We start from the raw sequence: 16,115 nt of genomic DNA on the forward strand, positions 1-16,115 counted from the left end.
CTAGGAGTTCATATCTAGGAGTCGTCTGTATGTTGGATGTCATTAACTCTGGGACTACCTGTACTGAGTGTCCGAAATGGATACGTGGCCGGAGCTTGCAGAACATGTCTACAGGTGCTAACCTAATGTAATGCAAGCGCCCTATTAGCAAAATGTGTAAGAAGCTTTGTATAACACCAAATAATTTGGGGTTTTAAATAAGTTATGTACTGAAAATGGAAAGTCTTTTTTTTGTAAAAATAAAAAATGGAGGAGGAGACAGGGGAAGTAAACATATAAGCAAATTAATCTTGAGCTTTACAGGTCATACTTGAAGAAACCAGATTTAATGTTGCCAAGTAGATGTTTCTCCTTTCCAGTCTACCTTCTAAATAAGTTGTTTCATGATGTAAGTTTTGGATGTGTTCCAGCAAACAGATGTTGGCATAAGTGTTAATTATAGGTACAAGGGTAGGAGATGAGGTAATAAAATTTTGAGGAAGTGACTGTACTGCCAGCATGCCTCATAAAACATGAAGAGTCATCTAAAATTTGACATGTATGCTCATACATCACTTATGGCGGGTGTGACTGCCCTCAAGGTTCTGTATACTGTTCAGGGACAAACTGTACAAGGATGATGGATTTTATGTAGGACGTAAGACATAGTGCTCTATTACCGGATATTTATTAACATGTTTAACCATGTTGGTGTAAACCACTTTTATATATAAAAAAAAAAGTTTTGAGAACATTCCACTGTAGAATGACCATTGTTTTACATCAGTACCACTAATAACCTTTATCTTTTAGAAACACCCTTCTAAGGTCGATCTTCCCACATCAATTCTGAGGGTGTCAGTTGATGTCCCATTTCTGGAGGGTACTGCCACAGGTATAGAAGACTGAAATCAGATCAGAATAGCTAATCTAAAGCCTGATATTACATAGCTCTCTGCTGTCCCCCATGTAAAGGGTCCAAGTTTTGTAACCAAGTTCCTCGCTCCTCAGTTCTCCCTTTTTTGGGTGGATTTTTTTTACCCAACCTTCAAATTAGCCTCGACCTTTTTAACCCCTTTTAATAACTTCAGGGAACCCCTGCTTTATTTAGTATATCCACAGCTCACGGTACATTAGTGTGGTGGTCAGTAGGAAGAATGCCTCCTACATTGCTGGCCATTGGAAATATTGTCGTCCTTACAGATAGCAAAAAGATCTTGGTGTCACTTAAACTGACCTGCAAAAATTGCAAATTGCTCAGGGAACCTCTAACAACCTGGAAGAACCCTAGGGTTACATAGAATCCTGGTTAAAAAAACACTGCTTTAAGATATTCCAAATGTTGATTTATAAACTATTTAAAAGGAAATAAATTGATAAAAATTAATTTGTGAAATTTTGTTTAACTATTTTAATTTAATTATTTTGAATTATATGTGTAACTGCAGAAAGGATGTGTTCTCTTTCGGCATACTTTGTGCTAAAAGGTGTTCCTATTTCTCATCATAGAAAGTTGGGAGATATCCTTTTATTTCAGATTCTATATCTCTGTCTGTCCAGACAGTAGGGCTGATTTGTTTCCCTTCTGATGCTTTTTTATGATGTTTCCACATCAGTGCATATACACAGCAGCATTTAAATAATAAATTAGGTAATTAGGAGAATGCATACTTTAGAGAGACACATGTAGGTCAAACACTATCTCTCCAAACATAATCTGCCAACCCCCATATACTTACTTCCTCACAGCTCCATACCTCTCTGCAGCTGGCAAGTAGAGCTGCTCAATCCAGCCCGTGTTTAATTCTGGCAAGAAATAAGGGAAACTACATTCCTCAAATCTACAAAGTGGGCAGTTGTCCCGATGCAATGAATTTTTTTTTTCTGACAGAGGGAGTAAATGTTGTCACTCTTTAGACTAGAATTTGTTAAAAAGTCTGAAAAGTAGTAATGTGCCACCACTTCTAAGCTGCTATATAATACAATTTTGGTTTAGATTTGGATACACATCAACCCTTATTTTGGTAATAATAACCCTTAAGACGTTGCTCTTCTAGGAGGGATTATGGAGACCAAAAAAAACCCTGATGGCAAGTGAGGTAAAAAAACAGGAATGTCCGAAAATAAGTTTAATAAAAAAGTTTGCAGGCATGAGCCAAAAGAGGGTCTGTCAGGTACGAGAAAAAAGGGATTTCTTTATGTTCATTGTTGAGAGTATTAATAGTACCTAATAGTTTTTTTTGTTATCACTGAGCCCAAGAGTGCATAAATATGAAAGACTTTATTTACAAAACAAATGCATATTAACACAAGAAAGTTCTATGATACAGTACAACAGAAAACTGCAGGTCTGGTACATTTTCTTATCATTTACAGCAGTACGTGTGGAGAGGTTTTGAGTTCTGTTGTACAAGGAACGCGTTTTTCTACAAGTGTGTAGATAACATAGGGTATTGTGACTATCTTACAATACATAGGAATAATACTGTGGGAGTTACAACCTTACAAATCATTATATTATACCATTCAGTGGTGATGTCCAACCTACAAGGAATATCTTGTCTTCAAATGAGAACATGTTTCTGTTATTTTTGTCTAATCTATGCTTTCTGGTAATGCAAAACTATCATATACAATTAAATCCAAACCTTTTTAATCACAATATACCAGGCACTCTTGGTGTTTGCCTCCAAATTCTCTGATTTCTCTTTTGTTTGTTAAAAATGTTACACAGAAAAGACCTTCATTCAATGATTCCACCCATCATGGCTGTCAAACAAGAATGGCCTTCAACTCGTTAACACAAAACCATTGACTTATTATAAAAATTAAAACCACTAGAAAGCTTGTATATAATTTGTAATTCACAGTGTATACATTCATTATGATGTTGTCAAGTGTTGGCCTATTGGCAACCCATCAGGACACCTTATTATAATGAATGTGCAGGCATAAAATGCACAACTCTTGAAATCAGCAATATATATGCTGAAAATATATTTGCTTGTGAATGCTCAAGCATCTGATCAATTACCAACAAGTTATCTTCCCAGATATAGAGCTGCAATGCCATGGATCAATGGTGTACACACAAACTTTATCTCAATAACAGGAGTAAGGCATATGTGGAACATAACGTATCACATAATTTCAAAGCTGTGGGGGACACTGGACAAGCAGAGGTTTATCAAAATGTAAAAATTAGCTAATATGAAATAAGTATAAATGTGCATCAGTGAGCTGCACAATGGTTGATGTGTGTATAAATAAATTGTGTGAATTGGATGGTTGTAAAACGTATGTATGCAATGATACAGCCACTGAATGAGGGTATTTTCGGTGTAATTACTTTAGTTACATACAGTGTCGAACTCATATTTCCTTTCATATATCTACAAGTGAAGCTCCTTTACCTACAGTAAGGCCACTTTAGGTCTACTGAACCCTTAGCAAGTGTTTTAAAGCTGTTTAGAAAATATAACACGAGTACTCATTCTCAGGGACCAGTCATATAACCAATAAACACACAACTGGCAGCACAACTAACATGATGTCTCCAGGAAATTCTGAATGGACTCCTAAATGGCTGTCCAAAGCACAAGATGCATTTGAATTCTGGTTGCATTGTGCAAATCAATAAAAAGCACATGTGTGCCTTTAGATTTAGGAACCAGTAGTAATTCTACTGAATATTAAATACTGAAAACAGTCCTGAAATCTATACTTATTATAAAACATGAAACCATAGGAAGTGATACTTGACTGGCATCTAAAAGTTTAATTTATAGCTCTACACATACTCTAAATGGCATTTTCCAAAAAGTTACCCTTTTACAGTACAAACAGGCTTTCCCTGTCCCACAGTTTCAAAAATAATCCCAAGTGCAATAAAAGTATTATCTTTAAATGATTGGGTGTAAAATATAGTGAAAGTTTTGTATTTAGCCGTGGATCATAGACCAAAAAAGAACTTGGTATAGGAAGTCAGTGAAAATTCTAGGTGTCCATGCCATGCCAAGGCAATTCTGAAAAGCGCTCTTTTGTGAGCATTTTTATTTTAACCGAAGAAGGTCTTCAAATATAAAACAAAGCGTAAAGACCTGAAGATGCCAGTGATGAGTCTGCATGGCCATTGTGCAACGCATCAACCCTATATATGGAGATCTCTATGCTCAAGTATTTCCACAGGTAACAAGACCACGCAAACAAGTCCAAGTTTAAAAAATCAGACAGATCAGTGAGCTGTAATTTTCAAGGTACCCGTTTCATTCTAGCAAGGCAGAAGATTAGTTCATGTGGTACTCCAATCTTGACCCAGAGAGAATAATCTCACTTCTGGCTGTGACTTTGTTAACAAACCACCTCCTGATGGATTTCTGTAAGAGCTGTAAACTGGTTCCTCACACTTTTCAGATCAGTCTCTATGGTTTCCCGGCATGGACAGTGCACAGTGTATGAGGCCAAAAGCACAATTTTCTCTGTTGTCTCAGGGCTCTCCACTTGACTTTCCTTTGGCTCCAAAGTTTTGTCCTTTGGTGACTCTGGCTCTTGACATGAGGTCAGCCAGGCATGTTTAAGACATTGATCAGCACGAGCTCTCTTTCTGTAGAGACAGGGGTTATAGAAGGTAATTCAAATGTTCTACACACATTTTGACAGGTAGTAAAGTATAACTATAGCTTTATTTTTTTTTATCTACTTTGGTTGTTACTTCTCTTATGCCCTTAACTAGCATGTTCAATTTATTCCAGGAATAAAGGTGAATCAATAGAGTGGACACCAACATACCTAATTGCTGCCTATCTCTATCCAATACAAAGGAAGCAAGATATTTCCTATGGAATTAAAAAAACATCCACTCAGTAAGACAGTTGGGACCTCTGAACTGCTTTAAACGTAAAGGAGAATGAAGTATGGGACAATGTGTGCTTATATTTGGAATACAACAATTCAACAATGGTCATGTTCATATGAAACATCTGCATAGATATCTTGGACACCAACATATTACACAACCTTTGGGTGCCGATCCCTATTCATTACAAAGAAAGCAAAGGAGTAAAAAAAAAAAAACCCAAAACAAGTGTAATAAAACAGTAGAAGTCTCTGAATTTCCCCCTAAATGTAAAAGAGAATGTCGTATGGAGGAATGTGGTGGGGTTCACACAATACAGTTGTACAAATCAACAATGGCTATGATGCCAATAAAACATCTGCAAGTATATTCCACTACCCATTATCTCTATCTAATAGAAAAAAGCAAGACGTTTCCTATGGAGTGAGAAAAACCTCAACACACGAGTATATTAGGACAGTAGGGGGGTTTCTGAATTCTCCCTAAAAGCAACAGAGAAGAAAAAAGTATGGAAGAATGTGGGTTCACTTTCGGAATATTGCTGTACAATTCAACAATGGTCGTGACACCAAGCCTTGGTGTCCACAATTTAAAACACATCCTTTCTGACTTTCTGATTTGATAAGGGAATCACGAAAAGCAGCATTGCCTGACTGTTTGCTTTCAGATTCTCTCTATAACTTAAAGTCCATAGAGAACATCAGACAGCAGGGAGAAAGTTAGCATTGAAGGAGGGGAAATCAACATTGTTCTTTTCATCAATAGCCTAGTAAACCAGAAAATTTCCTAAAGCTCATAATGCTACCTAGAAATAGTAAATATAAAATATTCAGATGCAATTTTTCATTTACTTCACTAAAATAATTAAACATTTTTAAAATTGTATTTTTTTAGTCCTGAACCTAATATAAAATAAAGTAAGTGCAAAAACTTAAAATATTCAAATTATTTATAAAACAAATTGTTATGTCAGATGTTATCACTCCCGCTAATTGTTACTGTTGCTCACCTTGGATTCTTGATTAGAAGAGACTTAATGAAGTCAATCGCTAGTTCAGAGATTCCCTCAAATTCCTCCTGGGGGTACTCAATGGCCACTTGTGAGATATTAAGGAACGTCTCCTGCTTGTTGTCACCCAAGAACGGTGACACCCCAGTAAGCATGACATAAGTCAGCACTCCAACACTCCTGCACAAGAAAAGATAAGATCATCATCAGACTTCAGCTAGAATACAGTAGGTAGACCTGGCACAACAAAACATGATGGTTGTCAATGCCGATCTAAAACTACGTACACACGTCAATTTTTTCTTGCCCGATAATCGCCTCAGGGCAAATATCGAGCGAGAATTTGGCGTGTGTACAGCCCGTGTCGTTCATCGTCTGTGGATTCGTCCTGGCAGATCCATGAACGATGAACAACAAGCGATCCTAATGCAAGGGAAGGGGGAGAGCGCAGCTGGGTGCCGCTCCGTCGCTCTCCCCCTTCCCTCTCCATAGAACAGAACAGTGCTATATGTACAGCGCTCGTTCATACATCGTGCAGGCGTTAGTCGTTGGAAAGGATCGTGAAAGATCCTTTACAATGACAATAATTGCATGTGTGTACGCGGCTTATTTCTGAAGTTGACTGGCTGTTCTCCTTCTATTGCTTTCTGAGCTACTGACTTGATGTGCTTGTGTAGTTCATAAAATACAGAGAAAACTTAGAAATTCCTATCTCTTCTCCAAGACACGCAGGCAAGTGGCATTATCAGAAATGGAAACTCCAATGTCTCTCTAATGAGAGTTTTCCTTTTTTTTAGTTACAAAAATCTACAGAAAATATTATTCATTTATAAGCTCATTTCCCTATTACATTATACATTAGGATAGCATTAGCATATCCCAATATTTGGAATAAAGAAAAGAAATAGAAATAATTATTTTCACTTATGTGACATACATTGGTACCCGGGAATATTAATATAATGATTTTGATTAATTTATGATAATTTGTCTTTGTGCATTTACTATTTCTCCTATATGCACAGATAAACAGTGAATATGTTCATTTTACACTGGATAAACTAGAAACACAGAATGATCTACAACAATAATTATTTAAATGTATGTTCCATAGTTCAATGTTCTTGTCTCTGCATTTAATATATTATATTGGTTATGACAAAGGAATATTATAAAGGAATACATACCACATATCAGTTGCTGTGCTGATTGGTTCATAGCTGAGCACTTCTGGAGCTAAAACAAATAGAAAAACATACAAGTTTATTTAAAGCTGTGAACATAAGGTTGGATTCACACCTTTCCATGTGCCTTTTATTTTTACTTATATTGAACGCATTAACATGTTTATAAAGCAAGTTGGTGCAAGTTTTGTTTCGTTTTTGTTGGGTTCTGTCAGGCAATGAAAGTTGGGGACTGGTCGCCATGTGCTAAAACCACATTATATGTGTTTTATTGAACCAGTGCCAGTGAACACAAGCAAGCTGTACACGTGCATTGACTCCTATTGTTAAACATGCAATTAATCACAAACGTGCGAACAAGGTCAAAGGTGTGTTTGGCATATTTCAACAGGGCATCAGCACTAACTCCATATGGAAACACTGAGATATTTATCACGCTGACACCTTCTGAATTATAAGCCCCCATTATATATTGAATACAGATGGATAAGTGCACCAAATCCAGAGAACATCTAGAATTAGCATGACACATTGCTGTATTTATGTCTAGTTAAGAACACTGGGAACTGCATACTTTAGATCAGTGGTCCCCAACTTTTTGGACAGCTAAGTAATCCCATATTGAAGCCAAAGATGCTACAAATGTAACTTCTGGGATACAAAGTATATCAAAAATCTATCCTACAAGCTTCAGCTGAAATAAAAAAATCCATTAAAGTCCATATGTTTTCTATGGCATTGATTGTCTCTCTACCAATGAATGTCTAATGAAATACATATTCCCTGCTTTATAAATATTATGCAAGTCTCTTGCAAGGAAATGTATTCTACTGCTAGTTTCTGAAGAAGAAAGAAGTATATTCCATACTTTATCGATAATTTCTTACTGGCCATGTCAACTGGTAACAATTTAGGCCAATTTTACACTTACCTACATACTCTGGTGTCCCCAAAATTTCTCGAACCTCCTTAACATTGTCCACTTGCCTGGAGAGGCCAAAGTCTACAATACGGATGTCACCCAGAGGATTGCTGCTGGTAAGTAAGATGTTCTGTGGCTGCAACAGCACAAGCCAGGAAAAGAAGGTTAGTATAAGGTAAACTAATAAACACGAGTAAAGAAAGATAAACTTGGTGATCAGTCATTTTACTGGTAATAGATTGCAGATACTGTATATATTCAAGGTAGTCCCCGAATTAAGGACATCCGACATACGGACGACTCATAGATATGAATGGGCTGCCTTGCTCGTTCGTGTGGAGGACGGAGGCTTGGAGGGGTGAGGGGAACGGTTTGCATGACTTGCAGAAGAAATCTTTTGCTAAACACAGCTGGGACTGAGCTCTTCTCCAACCTCTTGTAACTCTTTAATGACCAAGACAAACTCTGCAGTTGCTTCTTTTTGCATATCAAAACACAGCTTGCTCCAGAAGTTACTGAATGTCTAGGCTCCATAAAGTTTTTTTCTTTTTACTTTGTTAAGCAGTAGATGGTGCTGTGTCAATGTAAACCGTGTAACAAACGCTGCATGAGGCATGAGGCATTAATTTGTTGCACACTTTACATGAGGACACAGCGCCATCTACTGGCGGCCAACAAGAATGTACAAAATATAATTTAGGTTCAAGTGACCCATCATACCTAACTTAAAAGTGAAAAAAAATCAGTTAAAAGGTGTCGGTGGGTGGGGGGGGGGTTGATATATATACTGAACCAATGTGTTTTAGTTTTCCCTATGTTTAAAAATGTTTAAAAAAAAACACCATGGAATTATGTGTTAACATTCATTTTACTGACAAATTTGTTGATTACTGTGTTGTATGTTAGCAACAGCCACATTTTCATTTTTTGTGTTTTTGTTTTTATCTAGGTTTTTACTCCAAATACCATTTTCCTGTATTTTAGGTAATTCTCAATTTTTTTTAGATTGGTTTATATTCGAGTATACATAATATTACTCTTGCATTCTGCTTTTCGTGTCACACCTTAGTGCGTTAAATTAATACTAGGTCCCCAGGAGTCTTGTGCTTTTATTGTTTCTCAGTTGTTTTGCATGTGTTACAACTGAACTCTATTTAATATGCTTTCTAATTAATGCACTTTAAAGATGCTAATACTTTTTTACTGCACCACACCTAAAAACACACTGGTATGAGCAGGCCCTATAGCTTACTGAAAATTCTGTTGAAATGTCACTTAAATCCTCAATTTGTCATTGCCATGATTAAAGGAGATTTTTTCTTTCTTTGCTAGAATTTTTTCATGTTTTACATTAGGATGGGAAATTCACTAAAGACTCCAAAGCATATATTATCAAAAAACAGGGAACTGGTAAATGGCATCTAATAAAGGGAGAACATAAAAAGATCTGCATAGGATGGCACCATTAGTGTGCCCAGACCCAACACAGCTTTTGTAGCTGGGAAACACAAAGTTGTACAAATATGTTGATGATTTAAAAATTAGAATTTTACCTTTAAGTCTAAGTGGACAAAGTTATTTCGGTGAAGGTAAAGCACCCCTTGCAGGATCTGGCGGATGAGCCGAATTACATCTTTCTCTGTGAAAGCTTCATCTTGGTCTGCTACACACTGGTTGAAGATTTCACCACCTGCCGCACTACAAAAACAAGAGTACACAGGTGTAAACTACAGTATGATTTTTTATTTTATACAAGATGACTATATCCAGCTGTTCAAACAAACTCAATCATCATAAATCATAATAGATTTGAACGGGGAAGGGACAGAAGCTTTGTCGGGTTCTATTGTCCTCTGTATCTTATGGGACAATCTGGACCAATTCCCACTCTGCTAAAGTGAATCAGTTGACACTGTCTAATACAAAAAACTCACAGCGTACAAATCGTTCCTTTCAAATGGTTTTCTTGTATTTTTTTTTACTTACACTTACTTGCCATTACATCTATGGTGGCAGAGATGTACAGATTCTCCGTTTGTGGTGAACTTACTCTGATTTCACTGCACTCAGTCAGCCACCACCTCTTTGGCGGGCCCCTGGTCCCTTCCTGGTTTTTGGGGGGATTGCCCAATAATTATAGGAACATGTACAGTGAGAGAAGGAGCAAAGGAACTCCAAGCCCCAGGTCTTAGGCTAGGTACACACGTGCACTAATTATCGTTTGAAAACGAACGACCAACGATTGTTCCCAATTATTTTAAATGATCATATTGTGCACAATTCTGTACATGCTGTAACGATACGATCGTTCAAATATAATCCAGCGATAATGTACACACACTAGATACGATCATTCAAACGATGCAGGAAGTGACATGTACAGGAGAAAGTGTATCACAGAACAATCCACGATCACTAAACGACCGTACACACAATAGATTATGAACAATTGTCGCCCAATCAGATCCACCGGGACGTCGTTTGTGAGATTCCTCGGTGTTGTTGACCAGTCGTTGTGCACTTTTTTTGTTAACAATTATCGAACAATCTTTTGTGGATCATTCGTTTCCAACGACCAATATTGCGCGTGTGTACGCAGCCTTTGGTCTACAAAGGTTCAACTAGAAGAATGAAAGAAAAGGAAGCATGAAAATGTAGATGAACATGATTTTATGTTCATGTCATGGCATGGGTACTGTTTTTCTTTATTAGTAATATGAGTACAGTGCTTTTGTCAGTTCTTATTATTTTTATTATACACCCTAGCAATCTCTCACCTGAAATCATATAGCCTCTGGCTAGTAATATGTTTTACTTACTCACTTGAAATGACAGTGTAAACATGTTCTGATTATTCAAGGTGAGTGGAGAATTACTGTTTTCTATGCTAAACCATCCCAAATATACAAGTGCAATCTTGTTTCTAAATTTTGCTATTGGCTGTGTTATAATATAAAAGTGTGTGTTCTTGTGTTTTGTCTATAACAAATGTAACGATCCTCAGTGTTCATGGTGGATTATAATAAAGGGTATTTAAGGTGATAAGTTAATATGGAGAAAAACCCAGTGATATGAGATGAATATTCTGGTAGTCATCTCCAGCATATGTGTTAATATACAAGGCCATATATATTTATATGTTGTGGTTATATTCAGTATCGAACATAATAAAGTGCACCAGTCATAGGAGGTGTACAAGTATGGCATTGCTGTCTGTCTAATACTAGTCAACTAAACAACTTTAAATATGTATATAAAAAATTGTTAGATTTCCCACTAAACTTTTTCTTAGCCAGCATTTGAAAAATTGCTACAGCTAAACTATTAAAATGACAGTCAGAACTAACACTGTCAAAAGGCAAGGTCGGTAACAGCGACTCCAATACTTAAAATGTAGATTCGCCCAAAATAAAAAAAAAAAAAAAGTAAAGTAAAGAAGTTGTAGCCAAAAAAAAAATAAAGGTACTTTCTAATTTATTAGTGGTAATAGAATAACTTTTTGGGACATGTCACAATGGCAGTCATTAATTGAAATAAAAGAAGAAGGGATTTGCAGTGGTTGTGGGTCAAGTTAGTGCTACATCATTATGTTGGCAGCTGGTACTACAAATCTCTTCCCTTCAGGAATTTTTAGCTAAGCAATTGGGCTTTGACATCTACTCTAAGGTGGTCATACAGTGTGCACTACCAGTTGTTGGTCATAATCCATATCTCTCGGAGTTTGTGGAACTCAGACAAAGTACGGGCAAGCCTAATAAAGTTTGCTCATTATTGCGCTATTTTGCTATCTTTGTCAGGTAGATTGTTACATTTTGCATCAACTCATGCAGATTGTCAGGTAGGAAAAAACAGATGATAGTTGGTAAGATTTGTAATTTGTAATTGCTGTTCTGTGTAGTAAATTTAGTACATTATCTTGATATCCCCGAGGCTCCTTAAGCGTAACTGCTCTGCAAATGTCAACCAAGCATTTCCACATTTGTGGTCACAAAAGGCCTTCTCATGCTGTCACATTATGCTGTCACATTACTGCTACAACCTGCCTGCATTATAGCCGGAGGAAAACACTTAACATGCCTGTGTCACCATGGTAAATTTTCATTTACAGCTAGAAGAAAGGTGCTGCCAATAATACCTTACAAGATCCTTCAAAGCCCCCGTACTTTCTCAGTAGTCTTTGTAGTTTGGAAGAATTTCAAACTCATATTGTAAAATGACGGATGTAAGAAAGTAATGAATACAGAGTTAAGAGAATTCAGATCAAACCATTTTCTATATTTGGAAAATAACATGATCCAGACGAAAACCAAAGCAATGTTTCCCAATGGCACAGAACATATAGAACAAAATATGGAATTCTCAGTTTTGTTTCTTATTTAACCTTTTATGCTTTAAACATTAATTCAGTTATACAAATTATTTAGGACACACAAACATAATAAAATCTCCTATTTTTCTGCTATATAATAAAATAGGCTTGTATTGATTTATTTAATAAATAAATATATGTAACTTTCGAATCCTGTGAACTTTTGGGTCCAAAAAAATGCAATACCCAGTTGAATGGGCTTGTGATCCCACTTCTCTCTAATACAGTTGTACAATACAGTTTAGTCACCAATATGCCCCTGACATGTAATTGGACAATTAGACACCTTTTTCTCTCCTATAAGTAAGTTTAAACTATTGACAAGACAAATAAATATATCACTGGTTTGAAATAACGTCACTCCTTCCCAATTATGAAAAAATATGTACTCTTTATACAAATATATTTTAATGAATCAGTAACTAAATTTAATTTATTTCATTTGAATAGAGTATATTTATTGCAGTGTGTGGTGCAGTAGACCACTTGATTCTTGACCTGTTTCTTTTTGTTTGTTTTGGATCGAATTAGAAAATCTTTGGCTTTTTTTGCTATTTGTGTTCCTGTTAAGCAGACATCTTATATTGTATTATCACCAGGGCGGAAAATGAGACATCAATGGCATTACAAACCCAGGAAAAGTACCTACCAATCTCCTCTACTAATGATTACACATTATCCATATCTAAGCATATTCCGTATGTTTTTAAAAAACTGTGCCCAAAAGAGGCATTCATCATTAAACTTCATGTGAAATTCAGCAGACGTTAGATATTTAACTTATGTAATGTTTGACCTCAGAGAGGAACGTTCTCAAAATGAATTCCCAGTGTTCACATAAAAATTGTTAGACGCTTTAGCCTTTGCTACACGTCAGACTTGAAGGAGTTAATTGGCTCTCTGGCCTTGATAAGATGCCTTTATGAGAATTTATTGTCTCAGCGCATTCCATGTTCAGGGGTCTGCAAGACTCATTTGCTGTCTACACGAGCGGGTAATGAGCAATGAAGCACAAGGCCAACAGACAAAGGACTGCAAACGGCAGCTTTCTTCTGTGACTCCAGCTGCTTTATGTACGTCATGGAAAAATAAATAATCAAATAATAAGCCAAGAATAGTCTTTGTTGGTAATCTCCAGTAGTATTTAAACAGCACCTGGCTTTCCATTTATAACATCAAGTCACCTGTGCATGTTACATTAAAAATCCATTAGATGGTTTGGAGAAGGAATGTTATAATCCTATTTAGTAGTTTAGCTTTTTTTGTTTCCGGTTATTTTCCACAGAACCTTTCTTACACCCACATCACTGTATACATTTTTAAAGACAGTACAATTCAGTCAAACATGATAATATTGGTCACACTGTCTTCTAGACGTTCAGTTTTCGTCTCGAGACTTGATTTTGTCTGCCCTGTTTATTCAAATTAGGAGCAATTTATGAATTCAAATATCTCTGCTCAAATATCAATAAATCAATTTTTTCTCATTGTATCAATCTAAATACCAGAAGTTACTTTATGACTTTACATTTGTCTATATGATTAATAGGTTGGAAACCGAAATGCGTTGGAAATTTTATGCATACATATTTCCTAATGAATTTCAATTTTAAATAATCAGGAGACTTTTCCCTTATCTGTGTTCTGTCCTCCTGGGCAGCCAAAATCATTCTCTCTGTATCTCACACCCCAAATCAAGAACTCGAGACATTTACAGTCAGAGAACTGGACAACCGCTCAGCACTGATCAGATGAGGTTGTAGCAGAAAGTATTATTTATCTTCTTCTTTTTTACCATTTAAATGCAAATGCAACATTTAACTACCGTATTTTTTGCAGTATAAGACGCACTTTTTCTTCCTCAAAACTGGGGGGGAAAAGTTAGTGCGTACTATACGACAAAGGTGTGATAAAATAACTAAAATAATATACTCACCCGGTACCCGATCCTGCGTGTGTCTCTGGCTGCAGCAGCATCTGTCTCCTCTTCTCTCTGGCAGCAGCACGTGTCTTCTCCTGTCTGTAAAGCAGAGCGAAAGAAGCCGGCACAGCGCCACCTGCTGTTCCCTGTCCTAACTGCCGTACAGTGGAAAAAAAAGCACAGAGTAATCAGAAGGGGAATTTGAATGACAGAGTGATCAGAAAGGAATTTTGAATGACACAGAGTTATCAGAAAGGGAATTTGAAAGGCATAGAGTGATCAGAAAGGGAATTTGAATGGCACATGAGTGATCAGAAGGGGAATACCGGTATGAATGGCACATGAGTGATCAGAAGGGGGAATAATCTTTCAGAATCTTTTTTTTCTAGATTTTCCTCCTTTAAAATTGGGTGCGTCTTATAGGGCGAAAAATACGGTAAACCTAATTTGTGAGGCCCAATGAATTTGGGTATTATTTCATGTAAATACTTATAATAAATTATTTCTCTTTGACACTGTTCCATTTGGCAATAGGAATATCCATGATTATTTATTTTCTATTTTAGATGATCCATTTTTTTGAGGTATTACTTTTCTACACTTTGTTATCCTATCACTTCATACCTAAATTAAATCCCTAAGATACTTTTACAGTATAAATTCCGTACTAAATTATTTGGGAGGACTTGAAGAGAAGCAAAACATATAATGCAAAAGGTCACCAATAGGTAGAGGTTTTTGGCAGAAGAGACATGCAAAATCTATTTCACCAAAGAAACTTTTTCCTGGCTCCTAGTGTTATTTTTGCATACTCTGCACTATGGACTGTAGAATCTGGCTCTAGCCTCAGCGGTGAAGAATAGACCTAGATATCAGAGACAATCATCATAAATGGCAACTCAATGGCCAAAAATGATTTCATTCGGCTCAGAAGAGTCGGCAGTGGTGTCATGGTGGCTTGATCAGGCGGCAGTGGCAGAATCCTGGACCTGTTATCACTACGCATTGAAAAAGGTAAGTGTGCACCATAATAGGCAAGTATGTTGTATATAGAAGCTCGCCTCACCAACCCCTTTGGTTGGCTAGCATCCGAAATTGAATCTTCAACTAAAATGGAAGGTTTGCTTAAGCTGGCTATATGAAGGTGAAAGTGAAGGCACCACTACAAGAACACCTCCTCAAAAAGTTTCATCTGCTCTGCTTTATGTACGACTCTACCATACAGGGCCGTGACCTAATCCTGTTCTAGGTGCTGAGAGTCAATGACGGGGGTAAGGTAACTATAACTGTAACTTTATTATTTACAGGTACATCTTCCATATATATAGTACGTGATTTGCGAATTGGGCCTAACCAACATAAGGGGATCTGTCATTTTAGTGTAAGTTCGGCTTTAGAACAACCCTTGTCCTGTCGGGGTCTCGTGAAACCTAAATTTGGCTTTTAGTCACAATGGCTACTTCCACTTCAGTAACGGATGAACTATATATTTCTGTGAAAGATATGTAAATGCATTCTGTATTACTGAAATGATACACAGACAGATCAGAGAATTTGTCAGCAGTGGCAAGCTTTTCTGGAACTGCAAACCACAGATTAATGGGTTTATTTGCATGGTTTACTAACATACTTTCACAATCTCCTTATAAGGTGACACACTAAGGGATGGAACATATTTTATAGACATGTCTGGTCTCTCGGTAGGATGTGGTCACCTGTGTGCAGCCTACATAGGCTGACGTGCAAGATTCTCAGAAAGATGCTGCAGGTTTATAAGGTTGATTGGTTGGGTTCATTTACATGGAAGTGGAAATATCAAGTTGCAAGATAGATAAGGTTAGAACCTTAGAACCTTCAAAACTAAATAAAGAACCTG

General features: G+C 36.7%; 1 protein-coding gene across 1 annotated transcript in view; it reads right to left on the minus strand.

Annotated features, from left to right (window-relative positions):
- Nucleotides 1-2,242: 2,242 nt before the first annotated feature.
- The window catches only part of LOC140325935 (serine/threonine-protein kinase 17A-like), a 42,654-nt gene continuing 28,781 nt past the window's right edge, over nt 2,243-16,115 (minus strand). The window contains exons 3-7 of the mRNA XM_072404057.1: nt 9,503-9,647; nt 7,959-8,085; nt 7,031-7,079; nt 5,844-6,023; nt 2,243-4,582 (exon numbers count right to left, since the gene is read on the minus strand). Of these exons, the coding sequence (XP_072260158.1) occupies nt 4,330-4,582; nt 5,844-6,023; nt 7,031-7,079; nt 7,959-8,085; nt 9,503-9,647 (754 nt within the window). The 3' untranslated portion in view covers nt 2,243-4,329. The remainder of the gene's footprint in view (nt 4,583-5,843; nt 6,024-7,030; nt 7,080-7,958; nt 8,086-9,502; nt 9,648-16,115) is intronic.

The sequence above is a fragment of the Pyxicephalus adspersus genome, chromosome 3 (assembly GCF_032062135.1).
Source record: "Pyxicephalus adspersus chromosome 3, UCB_Pads_2.0, whole genome shotgun sequence".
Lineage (NCBI taxonomy): Eukaryota > Metazoa > Chordata > Amphibia > Anura > Pyxicephalidae > Pyxicephalus > Pyxicephalus adspersus.